At 48.0% G+C, this 24,694-nt stretch overlaps 1 protein-coding gene across 5 annotated transcripts in view; it reads left to right on the top strand.

Moving 5' to 3' along the window:
• The first annotated feature begins 115 nt into the window (after positions 1-115).
• Positions 116-24,694, top strand: part of coasy (CoA synthase) — an 85,348-nt gene continuing 60,769 nt past the window's right edge. For all 5 annotated transcript variants that reach the window (XR_011937541.1, XR_011937540.1, XM_072487718.1 and 2 more), the window contains exons 1-3: positions 116-246; positions 1,971-2,654; positions 13,432-13,646. Coding sequence is in view for 3 of the 5 variants with exons in the window: in XM_072487718.1 (XP_072343819.1) it covers positions 1,988-2,654; positions 13,432-13,646 (882 nt within the window). In the remaining 2 variants the exon portion in view is untranslated. The remainder of the gene's footprint in view (positions 247-1,970; positions 2,655-13,431; positions 13,647-24,694) is intronic.

Here is a 24,694-nt window from a genome sequence, read left to right on the forward strand (position 1 = left end):
CCCCGCCCGGCCAATGGGAGCGAGCATTGCTGCGCCGCTCGGCCAATGGGAGCGGGTGTTGCTGCGCCGCTCGGCCAATGGGAGCGAGCATTGCTGCGCCGCTCGGCCAATGGGAGCGGGTGTTGCTGCGCAGTGTGGCCGCAGGTGGGGCCTGGGCTTTAGGCCCGAGCCTCCGGAATGTCGGAGACTCTGATCCGGGAGCAGCGCCGGGTTTAGGCAGCAATACGGTCGCGGAGACTCATCCGGGTGGGTGAGAGGGAGGCGCCCCTTCGGCCTATCACCCCCCCCACCCACCCCACCTCCGGCTGTCCCTCTGCCCTTTCGGCCCATCGTCCCCCAGGCTGTCCCTCGGCCCCAACCCTCTTCAACTTTCAACAAACCACCTCACACCCAACACACAAACCCTCATCTGCCTGTGTCCGCTCTGCCTTCACAACCCACCGACAAAACCATCGCCCTCTTGGTGATAATCACACATTTTGCGAATGGGCAAATTGGGGCTAATTTGTAAAATTATGTTGTCAACATTCCTCATCATTTGACCTGATATCCTGGTATTTGTTGCTGGCAGAATGTAATTATTGTCCATTCCTGGGTGCCCTTTGACGGACTAAGCAGAGCTTGGGCCTCTCCCATGTCTTATTTTCCCTTGAATGAAAATGAAATGAAAATCGCCGATTGTCACAAGTCGGCTTCAATGAAGTTACTGTGAAAAGCCCCTAGTCGCCACATTCCGCCGCCTGTTCGGGGAGGCTGGTACGGGAATTGAACCGTGCTGCTGGCCTGCCTTGGTCTGCTTTCAAAGCCAGCGATTTAGCCCAGTGTGCTAAACAGCCCCTTCCGAAATATATCTCAGAATATTTTACTATATTAGTTTCTATCCAATCTGCTACCTTTTTTAGCATTTAAAAAAATATTTCGAGTACCCATTAATTTTTTCCAGTTAAGGGGCAGTTTAGCGTGGCCAATCCACCTACCCTGAACATCTTTGGGTTGTGGGGGCGAATCCCACGCAGACACGGAGAGAATGTGCAAGCTCCACACGGACAGTAACCCGGGTCCCCGGCACCGTGAGGCAACAGGGCTAACCACTGGGCCACGCTATCTGCTATCCTTGTCTATATGTTTCTGAGCTCTCTTCACACTTGTGCTCTCCATTTTTCTGTTTTTATGTTTCCACACTCTGTAATCCAAGTTCATAATTGATTTATACGGTTTGGTCCCGATGCACATCACTAATGCAGCCTGTAAAAGATCCATTATGCCAAAACGTCATTTTCTGTACTCGAACCAACTTGTCCTTGCTCCCACTCCCTTCAATTCCTTGGGTCTTGTACTACGCACCACTGTGTTATACAACTCTGGAAAATTCATAAACGCAATCTGCACTGCACTTATTTTGTCAATACACTTCTAATTACTCAAAAAACATTTATTAAATTATAACGACCAATAATCAGAGAGCATGAGATCAAATCTTGTTGTGATAGTTTTAGAATTTGACTTTACTTTTTTTTTTAGAAAGGTCAGGAAATAGAGTAAAAATGATTGTACAGTTGTTAGATTGGGGCTGGTTTAGCACAGTGGGCTAAACAGCTGGCTTGTAATGTGGAACAAGGCCAGCAGCGCGGGTTCAATTCCTGTACCGGCCTCCCCAAACAGGCACCGGAATGTGGCGACTAGGGGCTTTTCACAGTAACGTCATTGAAGCCTACTTGTGACAATAAGCGACGATTATTATTATTAGATTGATGTAAAAACCTAACTGGTTCACAAATGTGTTCTTTTGGGAAGAAAATGTGCTGTCCTTATCCACTCTGGCCTTAATGTAATTGCAAACCACTTGATTTTATCAAGACAGCTCACCTCCACCTTGGGAGAATTATGGATGGACAATTAATGCTGACCTTGTCACTGACACCCACATCCTAAGAAGGGACTGATTGTGACTTTTTGCATTTTTCTTTCAGGATAGCCTACAAGAGCGATGGCCATGTTTCGTACCGGTATCCTTGTTCTAACAGCTCCAATTTCGCTTATCCCATTACGTATTGCTCCAGTTTTGGCAGAAACTGCGAAAATAGTTAAGGATGTTTTATATGTGCATTTGCATCCAGGATTGGGACTGGCAGGCAATTATATTCAGCCTAATCCAGTATACATCCCAGCAAACCATGAGGTTTCTCAACTACTAACTAATCTTTACGCAAAAAGTTCTTATGTGTGCAGTCACCTGGACATCAGGGTAGTTCTCTCAAATGTTAAGAATCACACTTCAACTCAGCAGCCGTTTTCATCAGTCCAGATGCTGTCTGAACCACCAGAGGTGGTTTTAACAGACTACAAAATTACAGATTTAAACCAATCCAATTTAGTTATGCAATGCTTGGAAAAATATACTATTGGATGTTACACGTGTAAACCCAATTTGAGAGCTGTTTATTTACCATGTGATATAAATGGTACAGAGAGCATTCCCTGTTCTGATACGGAAGATTCCGGTTTATGTGAAATTATTCCAAGTTACAACGATGTTGTGTTAGGTGGAACCTTTGACAGACTCCATCCTGCTCACAAGATCCTTCTCAGCATATCCTGTCTGCTAACAGGAAAGCGTTTGATAATTGGAGTGGCTGATGGAGAACTGCTTAATAGTGAGTATTATCTTATCTACGGCTCCTGGGTGTAATTCCCGAGGTATAATATGTGTTCTTTGGGTAATGTGCGCACACGTCAATAATGCCTTGTGAATCCGTCATAAATTATGAAATTTGTAATGTCTGAGCAGATACAAAAACTGCTGTAAAAGCAGGTACTCATTTATTTTGTTGTAAAGAGGGAAGCTTTGTTTATGTAAAATGTAAGTACTTGAACAAACTAAAGGGATGTGAATTGCTCCAGTCTATTTAATTGGGAAATGGGAATTGCGGGGATTAGAAATGTGAGCAGCAGGGATGAGAAATTTTCATTTGGTGGATTTCCGACATTGGCCTTTTGGAAATCAGCCATTTTAATCAGAAGCTCAGACATTCAGCCGAGGTAGGTGGTTGAATAAAATTGCACCCTTGTCAGTCAGTGAGAGCGGGAACTGAGGAGCAGCAAAAACAGGAGAGACTGAGTCTCTCACTCCTCCAATCAAAGATTCTGTCTCTGACACTTGCTACTTCATCTCCTTCAATCATGGATTTCTTCCTCTGAAGCTGCTGCTCTCTCCCATTGTTCGCGGCTCCTCGATTTACAATTTTGGTCAGTCCTGCATGAGATTTCCAGCTGCACTATCCTGCTGTAAGGCCAGAATGGCGGTATCTGAAGTGGGGAGTTTGCCCCAGCTGGAGTACTGTGTGCAATTCTGGTCACCACATTATAGGAAGGATGTGATTGCACTGGAGGGGGTGCAGAGGCGATTCACCAGGATGTTGCCTGGGATGGAACATTTAAGTTATGAAGAGAGGTTGGATCGGCTTGGATTGTTTTCTCTGCAGCAGAGAAGACTGAGGGGCGACCTGATCGAGGTGGACAAGATTGTGAGGGGCATGGATAGGGAGCAGCTGTTCCTCTGAGTTAAAGGGTCAGTTCCGAGGGGGACACAAGTTGAAGGCGAGGGGCGGGAGGTTTAGGGGGAATTGAGGAAAAACATTTTTACCCAGAGAGTGGTGATGGTCTGGAACGCACTGCCTGGGAGGGGGGTAGAGGCGGTTTGCCTCACATCCTTTAAAAAGTACCTGGATGGGCACTTGGCACGTCTTAACATTCAAGTGCTAGCATATGGGATTAGGTGGGCAGGTCAGGGCCTTCTGTGCGTTAGTGCAGACTCGATTGGCCGAAGGACCTCTTCTGCACTGTAGTCTGTGATTCTGTGAAGTTTAATAGCTTTTTCCATCAATATTTCGAGCATCTTGTCCATTGCATTTCAGATCAGTCATTTCCTTCATTTGTTGACATTTGCTTTGTAAAATTATTCTGGACGAAATTGCAGTTCTAATTGCAAATTCAGCATGGTCTGTCGTTTTTTTTACTTATTCATTCACTCAATAAGGGTGTTGCTGGCTAGGCTAGCATTAACTGCCCATCCCTAATTTCCCTTGCGAAAAATATTTTTTAAAAATTATTTTTAGTGGCATTTTTGATTTTATATACAGTTGCATTTTGTGTACGTTATTGTACAGTACATCAGGTTCTTTTTTTATCTATGAGAAGGTGGTCTTGATCCACTGCAGTCCATGGGGGTGCCGGTACACCCACAATTACCGACAAAGTGCCCCCCCCCCCCCGCTGTGCTGTATAATTTCTATGCTTCATAGAAAGTAGGAGCAGGAGGAGGCCATTTGGCCTTCGAGCCTGCTCCACCATTCAGTATGATCAAGCCTGATCATCCAGCTCCATCGCAACTCCCTGACAACCACAATATGCGCGGCTTCTTCAGCGCAATCAAAACCATTTACGGTCAAACTACCGGGGGAAACAAGGGGGAAACTGTTCAACCACCCCAACCTCTGCCATGGAGCTGCAGTACGCAGAAGGCTCCTGTGTGTGCGCAAACCCGGTGAGCTACACACCATAATTGGCACATTCACCGACAGATGTGAAAGAATGGGCCTTGGACTGAACATCCAGAAAACAAAGGTTCTCTTATTAGCCGCTCCTGCAACACAAAACTTCCCCCGACCATCCGGGTCCACAGAGAGCCCCTAGACAAAGTGGAGCATTTCCCAAACCTCTAGGCGCACAAACGTGAGAGTCCGCTGCCAGACCAATATCCCCAGTATCGAGGCACTGGTCACGCTCAACCAGCTGTGATGGGTGGTTCACACTGCCCTCATGCCCGACACAAGACTCCCGAAACAAGTGCTTTACTCCGACTTCCGCAATGACAGCGATCATTAGGAGGACAGAGGAAACGCTACAAGGACACTCTGAAATCCTCCCTAAATAAATACAACATCCCCATTGACACGTGGGAATTGCTTGCCTTAGAACGCACAAACTGGAGAAGAAGCATCCACGAGGGCACCAACAGAGCGTTGTAGGAGGACCCGGAGGCCAAGAGTAAGCAGCGGAATGAGAGTGCAGGATCCAGAGCATCCCACCCACCCCCTCATTAAACACCACCTGCCAAACCTGTGGCAGAGTCTGCCATCCCAGGATTGGACTATTCAGCCACAGCAGGACCCACCTCCCCGGAGTGAGAGCAAGTCAGCCTCTACACCGAGACTGTCCAAGATGGAAGAGAGGCTGACCATCCAACTCAATAGCCTAATCCCGCTTTCCCCCAGATCCTTTGACCCGTTCGCCCCAAGTGCTATATGTAACTGCTTCTTGAAAACATACAAAGTTTGGCCTCAACTAGTTTCTGTGGTATTGAATTCCACAGGCTCACCACTCTGGGTGAAGCCATTTCTTTTTATCTCTGTCCTAAATGATCGACCTCATATCCTCAGACTGTGATCCCTGGTTCTGGACACCCCCATCATCATGAACATCCTTCCTGCATCTACCCTATCCAGTCCGGTTAGAATTTTACAGGTTTCTATGAGACCCCCCCCCTCATTCTTCTGAACTCCAGCCAATACAATCCTAACCGATTCAATCTCTCCTCATATGTCAGTCCCGCCATCTCCGGAATCAGCCTGGTAAACCTTCGCTGCACTCCCTCTATTGCTCGAACATCCTTCCTCAGATAAGGAGACCAAAACTGCGCACAATATTCCAGGTGTGGCCTGACCAAGGCTCCTGTATAATTGCAGCAAGACATCCCTGTTCCTGTACATTGCCCTCTCCTAATTTACGGCCATTCAGATAATCTGCCATCTCGTTTTTGCTTCCAAAGTGGATAACCTCTCATTTCTCCACATTATATTGCATCTGCCACACATTTGCCCACTCACTCAACTTGTCCAAATCACACTGAAGGATCTATAAGGATCTCTGCATCCTCCTCACAGCTCACCCTCCCATCCAACTTGGTGTCATCTGCAAATTTGGAGATATGACATTTTGTTCCCTGATCTAAATCATTAACATATATTGTGAATAGCTGGGGTCCCAGCACCGATCCTTGCGGTACCCCACTGGTCACTGCCTATCAATTTGAAAAAGACCCGTTAATTCCTCCCTCATTAGAGTGCCATTAGTGGAGAAGCGGTTTTGTGATCACATAGCTATAACTATTGAGCGAAGCTTAGGGGATTCTGGCAGGGGTTTGCAGATGTCATGTCCAAGGTGTTAAAAACAAGGGTGGCGCTGAGTCCAGAGGTGGCGATTTTCGGGGTGTCGGAAGACCCGGGAATCCAGGAGGAGAAAGAGGCAGACGTTCCGGCCTTTGCTTCCCTGGTAGCCCGGAGTCGGATACTATTAGCTTGGAGGGACTCAAAGCCCCCGAAGTCAGAGACCTGGCTATCGGACATGGCTAGTTTTCTCTGTTTGGAGAAAATCAAGTTCGCCTTGAGAGGGTCACTGTTCGGGTTCACCCGGAGGTGGCAATTGTTCGTCAACTTCTTTGCGGAAAATTAATAGTCAGAAGAAGGGGGAGGGGGGTTAGTTTAGCTTAGAGTAGGGGGTTAGTAAATGTGGGACCTGTAAGGGAGGGAGATGGCTTTTGCACTATGTTTATTGTACATTGTTTATTGTGTTGTTGTTATAATACCAAAAAATACCTCCATAAAATGTTAATTTAAAAAAAAACAAGCTATAACTATTGTGTATGTCAAGCTTAATAGGAATGACTCCGCCTCTCCCTCAACACCATGGGAAGTCCTTAAGGTAGTGGGACGAGGAAGGATAATCTCTATAAGGCTGATCTAGACAGAGCTGCGAGGGCAGAGTGGTAGCAACTGATGGGTGCGACTTTGGAGGTGAATCGGCAATTTGGTGCATTTGAGTGCTACAGTGAAAGTTTGGTGACTGAGGAAGTTAGGTGAGGAGGGAGTAAGGCGCTCCTTTCATTTCATTTCCGCAAAGAGCGAGAAGGGAGCCAGGAGTTTACAGAGAGGGCAGCTGACTGGGAGCAGAGTCGGAGGGCGGAGGTTCAGTTGGTCCACAGGGCAGCTATATTCTGTGAGGTAAGAGGGGATAGAGGGATGGAGGCTAGGCCAGTTGCATGCTCCTCCTGTAGCATGTGGGTGGGTGAGGGATACCACCGGTGTCCCCGCAGACTATACCTGCGGGAAGTGCACCCAACTCCAGCTCCTCAAAGACCGTGTTAGGGAACTGGAGCTGAAGCTGGATGAACTTCGGATCATCCGGGAGGCAGAGGGGGTGATAAGAGAAGAGTTACAGGGAGGTAACCACACCCAAGGTACAGGACAAGAGTAGCTGGGTTACAGTCAGGGGAAAGAAAACAAACAGACAGACAGTGCAGGGATCCCTCGTGGCCGTTCCCCTTCAAAACAAGTATACCGTTTTGGATGCTGTTGGGGGGGGGGGGGGCGGGGGGGGGGGGGGGGGGGGGGGGTGACCTACCGGGGGAAGGCCCTAGCGGCCAGGTCTCTGGCACTGAGTCTGGCTCTGGGAAGGGGGGGAGAATAGAAAAGCAATAGTAGTAGGAGATTCAATGGTTAGGGGAATAGATAGGAGATTCGGTGGTCGCGAGCGAGACTCCCGGAAGGTATGTTGCCTCCCGGGTGCCACGGCCAGGAATGTCTCGGATCGTGTCTTCAGGATCTTTAAGGGGGAGGGGGAGCAGTCAGAAGTCGTGGTGCACATTGGTACCAACGACATAGGTAGGAAAAAGGGTGTGGAGGTAATAAACGAGTTTAGGGAGTTAGGCTGGAAGTTAAAAGCCAGGACAGACAGAGTTGTCATCTCTGGTTTGTTGCCGGTGCCACGTGATAGCGAGGCTAGGAATAGGGAGAGAGTGCAGCTGAACACGTGGCTGCAGGAATGGTGTAGGAGGGAGGGCTTCAGGTATTTGGATAATTGGAGCGCATTCTGGGGGAAGGTGGGACCTGTACAAGCAGGCGGGTTGCATCTGAACCAGAGGGGAACCAATATCCTGGGAGGGAGGTTTTCTAGTACTCTTCGGGAGGGTTTAAACTAATTTGGCAGGGGAATGGGAACTGGATTTGTAGTCCAGTAACTAAGGTAGCCGATATTCAGAACGCCAAAGCGTGTAGTGAGGCAGTGGGGAAGGGAACACTGACAAAGGAGAGTACTTGCAGGCACGGAGATGGGTTGAAGTGTGTATACTTCAACGCAAGAAGCATCAGGAATAAGGTGGGTGAACTTAAGGCATGGATCGGCACTTGGGACTACGATGTGGGTGGCCATCACGGAAACTTGGATAGAAGAGGGGCAGAAATGGTTGTTGGAGGTCCCTGGTTATAGATGTTTCAATAAGATTAGGGAGGGTGGTAAATGAGGTGGGGATGTGGCATTGTTAATTAGAGATAGTATAACAGCTGTAGAAAGGCAGTTCGAGGAGTATCTGCCTATTGAGGTAGTATGAGTTGAAGTCAGGAATAGGAAAGGAGCAGTCACCTTGTTAGGAGTTTTCTATAGGCCCCCCAATAGTAGCAGAGATGTGGAGGAACAGATTGGGAAACAGATTTTGGAAAGGTGCAGAAGTCACAGGGTAGTAGTCATGGGTGACTTTAACTTCCCAAACATTGAGTGGAAACTCTTTAGATCAAATAGTTTGGATAGGGTGGTGTTTGTGCAGTGTGTCCAGGAAGCTTTTCTAACACAGTATGTAGAATGTCCGACCAGAGGGGAGGCAATATTGGATTTGGTACTTGGTAATGAACCAGGGCAAGTGATAGATTTGTTAGTGGGGGAGCATTTTGGAGCTAGTGACCACAATTCTGTGACTTTCACTTTAGTAATGGAGAGGGATAGGTGTGTGCAACAGGGCAAGGTTTACAATTGGGGAAAGGGTAAATACGATGTTGTCAGACAAGAATTGAAGTGCATAAGTTGGGAACATAGGCTGTCAGGGAAGGACACAAGTGAAATGTGGAACTTGTTCAAGGAACAGGCACTACGTATCCTTGATTATGTATGTCCCTGTCAGGCAGGGAAGAGATGGTCGAGTGAGGGAACCATGGTTGACAAGGGAGGTTGAATGTCTTGTTAAGAGGAAAAAGGAGACTTGTGTAAGGCTGGGGAAACAAGGTTCAGACAGGTCGCTGGAAGGATACAAGATAGCCAGGAGGGAACTGAAGAAAGGGATTCAGAGAGCTAAGCGATGGCATGAACAATCTTTGGCGGGTAGGATCAAGGAAAACCCCAAGTCCTTTTACACATATGTGAGAAATATGAGAATGACTAGAGCGAGGGTAGGTCCGATCAAGGACAGTAGCGGGAGATTGTGTATTGAGTCTGAAGAGATAGGAGAGGTCTTGAACGAGTACTTTTCTTCTGTGTTTACAAATGAGAGGGGCCATATTGTTGGAGAGGACAGTGTGAAACAGACTGGTAAGCTCAAGGAAATACTTGTTAGGAAGGAAGATGTGTTGGGCATTTTGAAAAACCTGAGGATAGACAAGTCCCCCGGGCCTGACGGGATATATCCAAGGATTCTATGGGAAGCAAGAGATGAAATTGCAGAGCCGTTGACAATGATCTTTTCGTCCTCACTGTCAACAGGGGTGGTACCAGGGGATTGGAGAGTGGTGAATGTCGTGCCCCTCTTCAAAATAGGGACTAGGGATAACCCTGAGAATTACAGGCCAGTTAGTCTTACTTCGGTGGTAGGCAAAGTAATGGAAAGGGTACTGAAGGATAGGATTTCTGAGCATCTGGAAAGACACTGCTTGATTAGGGATAGTCAGCACGGATTTGTGAGGGGTAGGTCCTGCCTTACAAGTCTTATTGAATTCTTTGAGGAGGTGACCAAGCATGTGGATGAAGGTAAAGCAGTGCATGTAGTGTACATGGATTTTAGTAAGGCATTTGATAAGGTTCCCCATGGTAGGCTTATGCAGAAAGTAAGGAGGCATGGGATAGTGGGAAATTTGACGAGTTGGATAACAAACTGGCTAACCGATAGAAGTCAGAGAGTGGTGGTGGATGGCAAATATTCAGCCTGGATCCCAGTTACCAGTGGCGTACCGCAGGGATCAGTTCTGGGTCCTCTGCTGTTTGTGATTTTCATTAATGACTTGGATGAGGGAGTTGAAGGGTAGGTCAGTAAATTTGCAGACGATACGAAGATTGGTGGAGTTGTGGATAGTGAGGAGGGCTGTTGTCGGCTGCAAAGAGACATAGATAGGATGCAGAGCTGGGCTGAGAAGTGGCAGATGGAGTTTAACCCTGAAAAGTGTGAGGTTGTCCATTTTGGAAGGACAAGTATGAATGTGGAATACAGGGTTAACGGTAGAGTTCTTGGCAATGTGGAGGAGCAGAGAGATCTTGGGGTCTATGTTCATAGATCTTTGAAAGTTGCCACTCAAGTGGATAGAGCTGTGAAGAAGGCCTATGGTGTGCTAGCGTTCATTAACCGAGGGATTGAATTTAAGAGCCGTGAGGTGATGATGCAGCTGTACAAAATTTTGGTAAGGCCACATTTGGAGTACTGTGTACAGTTCTGGTCGCCTCATTTTAGGAAGGATGTGGAAGCTTTGGAAAAGGTGCAAAGGAGATTTACCAGGATGTTGCCTGGAATGGAGAGTAGGTCTTACAAGGAAAGGTTGAGGGTGCTAGGCCTTTTCTCATTAGAACGGAGAAGGATGAGGGGCGACTTGATAGAGGCTTATAAGATGATCAGGGGAATAGATAGAGTAGACAGTCAGAGACTTTTTCCCCGGGTGGATCAAACCATTATAAGGGGACATAAATTTAAGGTGAATGGTGGAAGATATAGGGGGGGATGTCAGAGGTAGGTTCTTTACCCAGAGAGTAGTGGGGGCATGGAATGCACTGCCTGTGGAAGTAGTTGAGTCGGAAACATTAGGGACCTTCAAGCAGCTATTGGATAGGTACATGGATTACGGTAGAATGATATAGTGTAGATTAATTTGTTCTTGATGGCAGCACGGTAGCATTGTGGATAGCACAATTGCTTCACAGCGCCAGGGTCCCAGGTTCGATTCCGGCTTGGGTCACTGTCTGTGCGGAGTCTGCACGTCCTCCCCGTGTGTGCGTGGGTTTCCTCCGGGTGCTCCGGTTTCCTCCCACAGTCCAAAGATGTGCAGGTTAGATGGATTGGCCGTGATAAATTGCCCTTAGTGTCCAAAAGTGCCCTTAGTGTTGGGTGGAGGTGTTGACCTTGGGTAGGGTGCTCTTTCCAAGAGCCGGTGCGGACTCAATGGGCCGAATTGCCTCCTTCTGCACTGTAAATTCTATGATAATCAATGATTAATCTAGGACAAAGGTTCAGCACAACATCGTGGTCCGAAGGGCCTGTTCTGTGCTGTATTTTTCTATGTTCTATGTTCTATTCAGATTACCCAACCCCTAACCCCTGAGGTGCTAGCGACTAGGAAGCAGCTGCAAACGCAGTATGTTCTGGTGACAACAGGGAAAGCAGTGGGCCAGCTGCCGCGTGCAAGAGGAATGATTTATGAGTAAGGGGACAAGGAAGGCCGTTTTCTGGCTCACCAGCTGAGGCGGCTTCCTGGGAGATTATACAGATCAGAAACTAGAGTACCAGCTTGGCCTCAGCGCCGAGTGAGGTCAGTGCAGCATTTGAGATATTTTATAGGGATCTTTGCAGGTTGGAGCCCCCAGGGAATGGGACGCGCATGTCCAATATCCTAAATGGGTTTTCCATCCTGTGGTGGAGAGAGAGAAATGGGAGGAATTGGCAAGCAACTGGCCACGGTGCTGGCGCTGAGATTGGAGGCTTGTGTCCCGGAGGTAATTGCAGAGGACCAGACAGGTTTTGTCAATGGGTGACAAATATCTGCTAATATATGGTGGGTGCTGAATGTTGTCCTCTACCCCTCAGAAGCTGACGTGGTTATCTCGGTGGATGCGGGGTCGAGTGGAGTGCAAGTACCTAGAGTGGGAATACCTCTTTGAGGTGATTAGGAGATTTGAACTTGGGCAGAACTTTATTTCATGGGTTTGGCTATTGTATAGGTTGCCTAAGGAAAGTGTATGCACTAAGGCAATGAGTTTGGGATACTTTCCCTTGAATAGAGGCACAAGACAGGGGTTCCCATTTCAGTTTACACTAGCGATTGCATCATTGTGTTGCGGTCTTTGGGAGAATGCAGGTGGATAGAATGGGGGAGGTTGGGAGCATAGGTGTCTTTGCCCTTGATCTAGTCTTGTATGTTACGGACCCAGTCCCCACTATGGAAGGAATAATGAAGCTACTGAGGAGCTTTGGCCCCTTTTCGGGATTCAAACTGAACCTGGAGAAAAGTTAATACTTTCTGGTTAATCCTGCGGAGAGGGCAGACAATCCTGGGGGTGTTGCCTATTTATCTTGCCAGAGGCAGCTGCCGCTATCTCGGTATCTGGGTGGCCCACAATTGGCCGATGCTTCATGGTTTGAATTATACGAGTCTGGAGAGTAGGGTGGAGGACGGATATGGGCAGTGGTCTCGGGGGCACAATCACCACACCCACATTTTCTAGTCATGCCCTAAGATGGTAAACTTCTGGGTCTCATTCTTTAACACCATGTTAACGATTCTCAATATAGATCTGGAGCCTTGACCGTTGGTCGCCATTTTCAGGGTGTCGGACCAGTGGGGCTGCAGACTGGGTGAAGGTGGACATTCTGCCCTTTGCCTCGCTGGTAACCCTTGGCGAGTTCTCTCTGGAGATCCTCTACTCCACCCAGTGCATGGACCTGGTTGGGTGACCTTATGTAGTTTCTATATCTGGAAAAAGGTCAAGTGCAGCATCAGTGGAGGGATTGTGCCTGAGGTGGCAGCCAGTCATTTCCTACTTCAAAGAATTAGTTGTCATCAGCTGTTGGTGGGGTGGGGGGAGGGGTTAGTATAGCTGTGAAAAGATTATATGATAGGTTGTGTTAGTCTTGATTTTCTCTTGTGTTTTTGACGTTACATTATACTGTGTAACATCAGCTATCTTATTGATGTTGATGTCCTGTTTGTTATAAATGAAAATTTTCAATAAAAATATATTTTTAAAATCTGTGTCCTCTTGTTCTTGATCGTTTTACGAGTGGGAACAGTTTCTCCCCATCTACTCAGTCCAGCCCTATAGTTTTGAACACCTCTATCAAATCTTCTCTTAGCCCGCCTTCTCTCCCAGGAGAACAGTCGCAACCTCTCCAATCTAGTCTCACCACTGAAGTTTCTCATCCCTGGAACCATTCGAGTAAACCTGGTGTTTCAGGATCAAACTGGATGATTCTGTCTTATGTTTCAATGATAGCCATAATGATGTTCAGAGCAGCTCAATTAAGTTATGAATAAATGATCTGTGGACAATAACTTAACAGAAAAAGTAAAGAAGACCTTATTGAGCAGGTAATTATCTTTTTAAGAGTTCTACAAGTTTCAGTTTTTATTGCAGGAAAGGTGCTGAAGGAACTGATTGAACCATACCAAGAACGTGTGGAGAAGCTGAGGAAGTTCTTACTGGATGTGAACCCTGCTGTACAATACGATCTTGTTCCTTTGAGAGACCCCTATGGACCAGCAATTACTGATGTAAACTTAAACTGCATTGTGGTTAGCGATGAGACCCAAAAGGGTGGAGAAGCAGTGAACAGAAAACGACTAGAAAATGTAACGTATACAAACAAAGATGTCTAGAATCTGGCAATAATAATCTTTATTATTGTCACAAGTAGGTTTACATTAACACTGCAATGAAGTTACTGTGAAAATCCCCTAGTCGCCACATTCCGGCACCTGTTTGGGTGCACAAAGAGAGAATTCAGAATGTCCAATTCACCTCACAGCACATCTTTCAGGACTTGTGGGAGGAAACCCACGTAGACACAGGGAGAATGTGCAGACTCCGCACAGACAGTGACCCAAGCCGGGAATCAAACGTGTTCTGTCCTACCTTTAACAATATAACACTACAGGATACTAGAGTGAATATTTAATCATTGCCTGCGTCATTTCATTAAATATATGCAAACATAAAGAACATATACAGACTTTCAACATCTAAATGTTATTTTGTAAAGAAACGCAGAAAGACTATCGATGCTTTTCCTGTTCCTCCTTCTTCTGTGTGCAATGCCGTTGTACTCTGGGAATGAGTGCAGAAAGTACCACCCTAAACATCTAACTGCTCGCTACATGAAAGATTAAAAGTAAGATATTAATGGGCCTAGGTTACAAATTAGAATCCACTTGGAAATGTTCTACTTGAGAAGAAACGTGTCTGAAATAAAAACAATGGGTAGGATTCTCCATCCCGACAGACCCGTTTTCTGGCCGGCAATGGGATCCTTTCCCAGCAGCTGGCCAATGGCGTTTCCCAGTGTGGCCACCCCTCTGCCGTCGGGAAATCCGCAGGCGTGAGTGTGCTCCTGGCAAAACGGAGGATCCCGCCAATGGAGAATCCCGTCCAATATGTTGGAAATATCTATCTATCAGATCAGTGCATCTTAAAGGAAAATATTGGTAATGTTTTGCATCTGTACCATAGTATCTGACAGCTGTGTTAAGGGTAGTTCATTTAAAAGATGAACTGCTTGCTCCTGGTTGGGACTCGAGACCAAAATGCAAAGCAGATGTTGGAATTTGTTAAAAGGTCAATATTGATCCGGCCACTTTTAAATCATTGATAGAAACATAGAAAATGGAAGCCGGAGGAGGCCATTCGGCCCTTCGAGCCTGCTCTGCATTCAGTATGATCATGGCTGATCATCAAGCACAATACCCTGATCCCACCCTCCACATTTCCCTTGTGATGTGACAGATCTGTGTACATTCTGATCGCCATAGTCCAAAAATAATTTTGCAACTAATTAAAGAATAAAGAGACCAACCAGAATGAATAAGAGGATGGAGGGATTGGATTTTTAACTATTATGTAAAGTAAACAAGAAATAATTGGAAAAGAGATATGGATACAATTTTCTTTAACTTTCTAAAGGTGGCGTGACACAATGATGCAGTGGTTAGCACTACTGCCTCACGGCGCCGAGGACCTGGGTTTGAATCCCGGCCCCGGGTCACTGTCCGTGTGGAGTTTGCACATTCTCCCCGTGTCTGTGTGGGTCTCACCCCCCACAACCCAAAGATGAGCAGGGTAGGTGAATTGGCCGCGCTAAATTGCCCCTTAATTGGAAAAATAATGAACTGGGTACTCTAAATTTATTTTTTAGAAACTTTCTAACGGCACCAGATTATGTTGATCAAGACGACCAAATCGCCATGTGCCCAGCATTATAACCCAAGGCCGCAGCCCTTGCTTGAAGAGGGCTAATTCAAAATTAATCTGTAGAAACATTATTCTAGTGAGTGGCCAATCCATCAAACAAGTTCTTTTTGAAGGAAAAGTCGGTGGAAGCAGTTCGTATTGATTCAATGAAATGCAAATTCGATAAATTGCTTTCAAAAAATGCTTTAATATGACAGCAACTGTAACTATACAGAACCACTTGCCAATATAGTCCTTTGCTAAGAGCCACCCTGCTCAATCCAATATTTCAAACAGTATTAACAACCAGTTGGTGAAGGAGACCAGAAGTCAGTCTTTATTCAGTTTTAGATTTATTCACAAGTGAGACATCATAGATATCATAGAATTTACAGTGCAGAAGGAGGCCATTTGGCCCATCGAGTCTGCATCGGCTCTTGGAAAGAGCACCCTACTTAAGCCCATGCCTCCACCCTATCCCCGTAACCCAGTAACCCCACCCAATTCTTTTGGACACTAAGGGCAATTTAGCATGGCCGATCCACCTAACCTGCACATCTTTGGACTGTGGGAGGAAACCGGAGCAGCCGGAGGAAACTCACGCAGACACGGGGAGGATGTGCAGACTCCGCACAGACAGTGTCCCAAGCCGGAATCGAACCTGGGACTCTGGAGCTCTGCCCACATTACAAATATGTGGCTCCTAACTCTACCCCCCCCCCCCCCCCCCCCCCTGTCAGTATCAATAAGTAATTCTTTATAATGGACAAACAAATTGACTAATAAGCAGTATGTAGCAGTTCTAAAGTGCTAGATTGTATGAAGGCAGAAATTAGGCAAGTGTGCAGCAAAGACAGAATTAATGGGGGATTTAACTTCCACATCGATTGGGAGAGGCAGCCGAACACCTGTCAGTAAAGTGGTGGATTTCTGGAATGTGTCCGGGCTAATTTCCTGCAGCAATATGTTCTGGATGTAACCAGGAGAGAGGCCATATTAGATTTAGTTATTTTTTAAATATGTATATTTATTGAGATTTTTGCAGTTTTTACAGTTTACAGAAATACATCATTGTGCATTTAGAGAGGAAGAACTCCCCCCCCCCCCTCCCTCCTTCCCCTCCTTCCCCCCCTCCCTCCTTCCCCCCCTCCCTCCTTCCTCTCCTTCCCCTCCTTCCCCCCCTCCCTCCTTCCCCTCCTCCCCCTCCTTCCCCTCCTTCCCCCCTCCTTCCCCCCCTCCTTCCCCCCCTCCTTCCCCCCTCCTTCCCCCCTCCTTCCCCCCTCCTTCCCCCCCTCCTTCCCCCCTCCTTCCCCCCCTCCTTCCCCCCTCCTTCCCCCCCTCCTTCCCCCCCTCCTTCCCCCCTCCCCCCCTCCTGCCCCCCTCCTTCCCCCCCTCTCCCCCTCCTTCCCCCCCTCTCCCCCTCCTTCCCCCCTCTCCCCCTCCTTCCCCCCTCTCCCCCTCCTTCCCCCCTCTCCCCCTCCTTCCCCCCTCTCCCCCTCCTTCCCCCCTCTCCCCCTCCTTCCCCCCTCTCCCCCTCCTTCCCCCCTCCTTCCCCCCCCTCCTTCCCCCCCTCCTTCCCCCCCCTCCTTCCCCCCCTCCTTCCCCCCCCTTCCCCCCTCCTTCCCCCCTCCTTCCCCCCTCCTTCCCCCCCTCCTTCCCCCCCTCCTTCCCCCCTCCTTCCCCCCTCCTTCCCCCCTCCTTCCCCCCCTCCTTCCCCCCCTCCTTCCCCCCCTCCTTCCCCCCCTCCTTCCCCCCTCCTTCCCCCCCTCCTTCCCCCCCCTCCTTCCCCCCTCCTTCCCCCCTCCTTCCCCCCCTCCTTCCCCCCCTCACCCCCTCCTTCCCCCCCCTTCCCCCCCTCCTCGCCCCCTCCTTCCCCCCCTCCTCGCCCCCTCCTTCCCCCCCTCCTCGCCCCCTCCTTCCCCCCTCCCCCTCCTCGCCCCCTCCTTTGCTCCCCCTTCCTCCCCCTCCCCCTTCCTCCCCCTCCCCCTTCCTCCCCCTCCCCCTTCCTCCCCCTACCCCTCCCCTTCCTCCCCCCACCCCTCCCCTTCCTCCCCCTCCCCCCCTCCTCCTCCCTCCCCCTGTCAGCTGACCCTGACCTCACTCTCCTTCCCCTTTACTGTTTAGGTCTTCCCGTGGTTTGTCTTGCATTTTTACAGGATTTTGTTTGTTTACTTGTCTCGGCCCCGGCAGAGCCCCATGTCGTGCAACTAGCTCTGTTGTCTGCCGGTTGGAATGGACTTTCCCATTGTGGTGAGGAGGGGGCGGGTACCGGGTTGGTTCGGCCTGAGCAGAGGAGATGTGGAGGAACAGATTGGGAAACAGATTTTGGAAAGGTGCAGAAGTCACAGGGTAGTAGTCATGGGTGACTTTAACTTCCCAAACATTGAGTGGAAACTCTTTAGATCAAATAGTTTGGATAGGGTGGTGTTTGTGCAGTGTGTCCAGGAAGCTTTTCTAACACAGTATGTAGATTGTCCGACCAGAGGAGGGGCAATATTGGATTTGGTACTTGGGAATGAACCAGGGCAAGTGATAGATTTGTTATTGTGACCACAATTCTGTGACTTTCGCTTTAGTAATGGAGAGGGATAGGTGCGTGCAACAGGGCAAGATTTACAATTTGGGGAAGGGTAAATACGATGCTGTCAGACCAGAATTGAAATGCATAAGTAGGAAACATAGGCCGTCAGGGAAGGACACAATTGAAATGTGGAACTTGTTCAAGGAACAGATACTGTGTGTCCTTGATATGTATGTCCCTGTCAGGCAGGGAATAGATGGTCGAGTGAGGGAACCATGGTTGACGAGAGGTTGAATGTCTTGTTGAGAGGAAGAAGGATACATGTAAGGCTGAGGAAACAAGGTTCAGACAGGGTGCTGGAGGGATACCCGATAGCCAGGAGGGAACTGAAGAAAGGGATTAGGAGAGCTAAGAGAGGGCATGAACAATCTTTGGCGGGTAGGATCAAGGAAAACCCCAATGCCTTTTACACATCTGAGAAATTGAGAATGCATCGAGCGAGGGTAGGTCCGATCAAGGACAGTATCGTGAGATTGTGTATTGAGTCTGAAGAGATAGGCGAGGTCTTGAACGAGTACTTTTCTTCAGTATTTACGAATGAGAGGGGCGATATTGTTGGAGAGGACAGTGTGAAACAGACTGGTAAGCTCGAGGAAATACTTGCTAGGAAGGAAGATGTGTTGGACATTTTGATAAACTTGAGGATAGACAAGTCCCCCGGGCCTGACGGGATATATCCAAGGATTCTATGGGAAGCAAGAGATGAAATTGTAGAACCGTGGCAATGATCTTTTTGTCCTCACTGTCAACAGGGGTGGTACCAGGGGATTGGAGAGTGGTGACTGTCGTGCCCTGTTCAAAAAAGGGAATAGGGATAACCCTGGGAATTATAGGCCAGTTAGTCTTTCTTCGGTGGTCGGCAAAGTAATGGAAAGGGTACTGAAGGATAGGATTTCTGAGCATCTGGAAAGACACTGCTTGATTAGGGATAGTGAGCACGGATTTGTGAGGGGTAGGTCTAGCCTCATAAGTCTTACTGAATTCTTTGAGATGGTGACCAAGCACATGGATGAAGGTAAAGCAGTGCATGTAGTGTACATGGATTTTAGTAAGGCTTCCTAAATTTTGATAAGGTTCCCCATGGTAGGCTTATGCAGAAAGTAAGGAGGCATGGGATAGTGGGAAATTTGGCCAGTTGGATAACAAACTGGCTAACCGATAGAAGTCAGAGAGTGGTGGTGGATGGCAAATATTCAGCCTGGATCCCAGTTACCAGTGGCGTACCGCAGGGATCAGTCCTGGGTCCTCTGCTGTTTGTGATTTTCAATAATGACTTGGATGAGGGAGTTGAAGGGTGGGTCAGTAAATTTGCAGACGATACGAAGATTGGTGGAGTTGTGGATAGTGAGGAGGGCTGTTGTCGGCTGCAAAGAGACATAGATAGGATGCAGAGCTGGGCTGAGAAGTGGCAGATGGAGTTTAACCCTGAAAAGTGTGAGGTTGTCCATTTTGGAAGGACAAGTATGAATGTGGAATACAGGGTTAACGGTAGAGTTCTTGGCAATGTGGAGGAGCAGAGAGATCTTGGGGTCTATGTTCATAGATCTTTGAAAGTTGCCACTCAAGTGGATAGAGCTGTGAAGAAGGCCTATGGTGTGCTCGCGTTCATTAACAGAGGGATTGAATTTAGGAGCCGTGAGGTGATGATGCAGCTGTACAAAACCTTGGTACGGCCACATTTGGAGTACTGTGTGCAGTTCTGGTCGCCTCATTTTAGGAAGGATGTGGAAGCTTTGGAAAAGGTGCAAAGGAGATTTACCAGGATGTTGCCTGGAATGGAGAGTAGGTCTTACGAGGGAAGGTTGAGGGTGCTAGGCCTTTTCTCATTAGAACGGAGAAGGATGAGGGGCGACTTGATAGAGGTTTATAAAATGATATGGGGAATAGATAGAGTAGACAGTCAGAGACTTTTTCCCCGGGTGGAACAAACCATTACAAGGGGACATAAATTTAAGGTGAATGGTGGAAGATATAGGGGGATGTCAGAGGTAGGTTCTTTACCCAGAGAGTAGTGGGGGCATGGAATGCACTGCCTGTGGAAGTAGTTGAGTCGGAAACATTAGGGACCTTCAAGCGGCTATTGGATAGGTACATGGATTACGGTAGAATGATGGGGTGTAGATTAATTTGTTCTTAATCTAGGACAAAAGTTCGGCACAACATCGTGGGCCGAAGGGCCTATTCTGTGCTGTAGTTTTCTATGTTCTATGTTCTAAGGGGCAATTTAGCGTGGCCAATCCACCTACCCTGCGCATCTTTGGGTTGTGGGGGCAAAACCCACGCAAACACTGGAAGAACGTGCAAACTCCACACGGACAGTGATTCAGGGCCGGGATTGAACCTGGGTCCTCAGCGCCATGAGGCTGCAGTGCTAACCACTGTGCCACCGTACTGCCCTAGGCAGCACATTCATCTTAATCGTCTGCATCCTCCCCGTTTGGGAGAGTGTCCCATTTCTGTAGTTCCCTTTTACTTCCTTCGCCAGGCCGGTCCGGTTCCACTTGTGGATCTGTGTCCAGTCTTGCACAATTTGCAGCCTCAGATAGTGGAATTTGCATTGGGCTTGTTTAAATAGCAGTCCCTCCAGCTCTGCGCCTCCCCCTTTTGGGTTCACCAGGAAGACTTCATTCTTGCTCAGGTTCAGCTTGTAGCCTGAGAAGGTTCCAAATTCTCTCAGGAACTTCATGATCCCTTCCAAGCTGATTTGCGGGTCTGAAATGTAGACGAGCAGGTCATCCGCACCGAGTGAGACTCGGTGCTCCCTGGATCCCCTTCCAGTTTTTCACTGTTCTGAGAGCAATCGCTTACGGCTTTATTGCCAGGGCGAATAAGAGCGGTGACAGTGGGCTTCCCAGCCTTGTGCCTCTGTGCAGCTGGAAGTATTCAGAGCTGGTGGCGTTGGTCCGTACGCTCGCCATGGGGATGGTGTACAGAAGTTTCACCCAGGAGGTGAACCCTGTCCTCAGCCCAAACCGCGCTAGTACCTCAGTGAGGTACTTCCAATCGACACTGTCGAAGTCCTTTTCTGCGTCCAGGGAGATGATCACCTTTGGTGTTCTCTCCCCGGATGGGTCATTATCAGGTTCAGCCGGGGCCTGATGTTCGCAGTTAGCTGTCTACCCTTGACAAACCACGTCTGGTCTTCTATGACCACCTTTGGTACGCAGTCCTCCAGTCGCTTGGCCAGGATTTTTGCGAGTATGTTTGCATTGAGCAGCAAAATGGATCTGTGGGATCCACATTCGGTTGTATGTTTGTCTTTCTTGGGTATCAGCGATATAGTGGCTTGTGCTAGTGTTGGAGGCAAAGTGCCCCACACTAGTGAGTCTGCGAACATCTCCCGCAGTGCGGGGCCGGTGCTGCCGCAAATTAATTTGTAGAAGTCGCCGGGAATCCATCTGTTCCCGGGGCCTTCCCCGCCTGCATGGTGCTGATGCTCTCTATGACTTATCCCAGTTCCTGCCCCCTCCTCCTTTCTTCCCTCATGACTGGCATGTCCAGTCCATCGAGGAACTGTTCCATCCCTGAATTCCTGTTGGGGGTTCAGAAGTGTAAGCTCTCGGTACATAGCCTCAAATGCTTCATTGACCTTTTTTGGTTCGGCTACCAGTCCGCATTTCCTATCCTTCGCCTGTGTTATTTCTCTTGTGGCTGCCTGCTTTCTCAGCTGGTGTGCCAGCAAGCAGCTGGCTTTTTCTCTCTGTCCGCAAAAGTCCCCTCTGCCTGGCGGAGTTGGTGCACTGCTTTCCTGGTGGATAGCAGGTTAAAATCCATTTGTAGCTTTTTCCTCTCTGCCAGAAGCTCTACACCTGGGGCCTCGGAATACCACCAGTCCACCAAGTATAGAGTTGACCAGTTTTTGCCTAGCCCCTTCTCTTCCCTATCTCTGTGTGCTTTTAGCTGATAGTTTCTGCTCTGATCATGGCCTTCAGCGCCCAGAACTGAGAGGGTGTTAGTTGTTAGTTGTGTACTCGTCTATGGCCGGTGATATTTTTGGTCAGAAGACATTGTCAGCCAGGAGGGCCGTGTTGAAGCTCCATGGGGGGAATTGGGTATGGCCCGTCTCCAACTTCACATCCATGTAGTGGGGAGTGTGGTCAGAGAATACGATTGCAGAGATTTCCCCTCTTACTAGCCCCGGAAGCACCGATTTCCCCACTAAAAAGAAGTCGATACGGGTTTAGACCCTGTGCGTTGGTGAAAAAAATGAGAACTCCTTCTCTCCCAGGTGCATGAACCTCCATAGAGCCACTACCCCCATCTGCTCCATAAATATCCTAGTTCTCTAGTCATGTTTGCTGTTTTCCCCGTTTTGGGATTTGACGTGTCAGTAAGCAGGTCCTGTACACAGTTGAAGTCCGCCCCATGATTAGTCTGTGGCTGGTTATATCAGGGATTTCTGCTAGGGCCGTCTTTACAAATCCGGTCTTTTCCCAGTTGGGTGCGTACACGTTCACCAGGACCACCGGTACCCAGTCCAGGACACCGCTGACCATGGCGTACCGCCCCCCCCCCCTCCCCCCGGGTCAGTAACTGTCCCCGTTGCGGTAAATGTGGTCCTCTTAGTAATCAGTGTGGTTACCCCCTGGCCCGCACCCCGGCGCAGGAACGGTAGGTCTTCCCCACCCAGCCCTTTCATAAGAACATAAGATCTAGGAGCAGGAGTAGGCCATCTGGCCCCTTGAGCCTGCTCCGCCATTCAATTAGATCATGGCTGATCTTTTGTGGACTCAGCTCCACTTTCCCGCCTGAACACCATAACCCTTTATTCCTTTATTCTTCAAAAAACTATCTATCTTTATCTTAAAAACATTTAATGAAGGAGCCTCTACTGCTTCACTGGGCAAGGAATTCTATAGATTCACAACCCTTTGGGTGAAGAAGTTCCTCCTAAACTCAGTCCTAAATCTACTTCCCCTTATTTTGAGGCTTTGCCCCCTAGTTCTGCTTTCACCCGCCAGTGGAAACAACCTGCCCGCATCTATCCTATCTATTCCCTTCATAATTTTATATGTTTCTATAAGATCCCCCTTCATCCTTCTAAATTCCAACGAGTGCAGTCCCAGTTTACTCAACCTCTCCTCGTAATCCAACCCCTTCAGCTCTGGGATTAACCTAGTGAATCTCCTCTGCACACTCTCCAGTGCCAGTACGTCCTTTCTCAAGTAAGGAGACCAAAACTGAACACAATACTCCAGGTGTGGCCTCAATCACACCTTACACAATTGCAGCATAACCTCCCTAGTCTTAAACTCCATCCCTCTAGCAATGAAGGACAAAATTCCATTTGCCTTCTTAATCACCTGTTGCACCTGTAAACCAACTTCTTGCGACTCATGCACTAGGACACCCAGGTCTCTCTGTACAGCCGCATGTTTTAATATTTTATCATTTAAATAATAATCCCTTTTGCTGTTATTCCTACCAAAATGGATAACCTCACATTTGTCAACATTGTATTCCATCTGCCAGACCCTAGCCCATTCACTAAGCATATCCAAATCCCTCTGCAGACTTCCAGTATCCTCTGCACTTTTTGCTTCACCACTCATCTTAGTGTCGTCTGCAAACTTGGCCACATTGCCCTTGGTCCCCAACTCCAAATCATCTATATAAATTGTGAACATTTGTGGGCCCAACACTGATCCCTGAGGGACACCACTAGCTACTGATTGCCAACCAGAGAAACACCCATTAATCTCCACTCTGCTTTCTATTAATTAGCCCATCCTCTATCCATGCTACTACTTTACCCTTAATGCCATGCATCTTTATCTTATGCAGCAACCTTATGTGTGTCACCTTGTCAAAGGCTTTCTGGAAATCCAGATATACCACATCCATTGGCTCCCCATTATCTACCGCTCTGGTAATGTCCTCAAAAAATTCCACTAAATTAGTTAGGCACGACCTGCCCTGTATGAACCCATGCTGCGTCTGCCCAATGGGACAATTTCCATCCAGATGCCTCTTCCTTGATGATAGATTCCAGCATCTTCCCTACTACCGAAGTTAAGCTCACTGGCCTATAATTACCCGCTTTCTGCCTCCTTTTTTAAACAGTGGTGTCACGTTTGCTAATTTCCAATCCGCCGGGACCACCCCAGAGTCTAGTGAATTTTGGTAAATTATCACTAGTGCATTTGCAATTTCCCTAGCCATCTCTTTTAGCACTCTGGGATGCATTCCATCAGGGCCAGGAGACTTGTCTACCTTTAGCCCCATTCGCTTGCCCATCACTACCTCCTTGGTGATAACAATCCTCTCAAGGTCCTCACCTGTCATAGCCTCATTTCTATCTGTCTAATCCACAGTCGGTCCTGCTCCCTCAGGTGTGTCCCTTGGAGGAAGGCTATGTCGGCTTTTATACTTTCCATGTGGGCGAAGACTCTGGATATTTTCACTGGGCAAATAAGTCCTCTGACATTCCAGGTTTCATGTACGGAATGATCTGTTTGAGCTGTACGCAGAACAATACTTTTCACTGTACCTCGGTACACGTGACAATAAACCAATCCAATCCAATCCAATTTAGGAGTAGTCCCTCTGGATTGGAAAATTGCACAAGATACTCCACTTTTTAAGAAGGGTGAAAAGGGGAAACCAGGGAATTACAGACCAGTTAGTCTACCATCTGTGGTGGGGAAATTGCTGGAGTCTATAATCAGGGATGGTGGAACTGAACATCTAGAAAAAAGTTCTGGTCAATCCGGGAGAGCCAGCATGGATTTGTGAAGGGAAGGTCATGCCTGACTAATCTTATTGAACTTTCTGAAGAGGTGACTAAAGTAGTGACAGGGGAATGTCGATGGATATTATTTATATGGACACCCAGAAGGCATTTGATAAAGCCCCACATAAGAGACTGTTAAC

The sequence above is a fragment of the Scyliorhinus torazame genome, chromosome 21 (assembly GCF_047496885.1).
Source record: "Scyliorhinus torazame isolate Kashiwa2021f chromosome 21, sScyTor2.1, whole genome shotgun sequence".
Taxonomy (NCBI): Eukaryota; Metazoa; Chordata; class Chondrichthyes; order Carcharhiniformes; family Scyliorhinidae; genus Scyliorhinus; species Scyliorhinus torazame.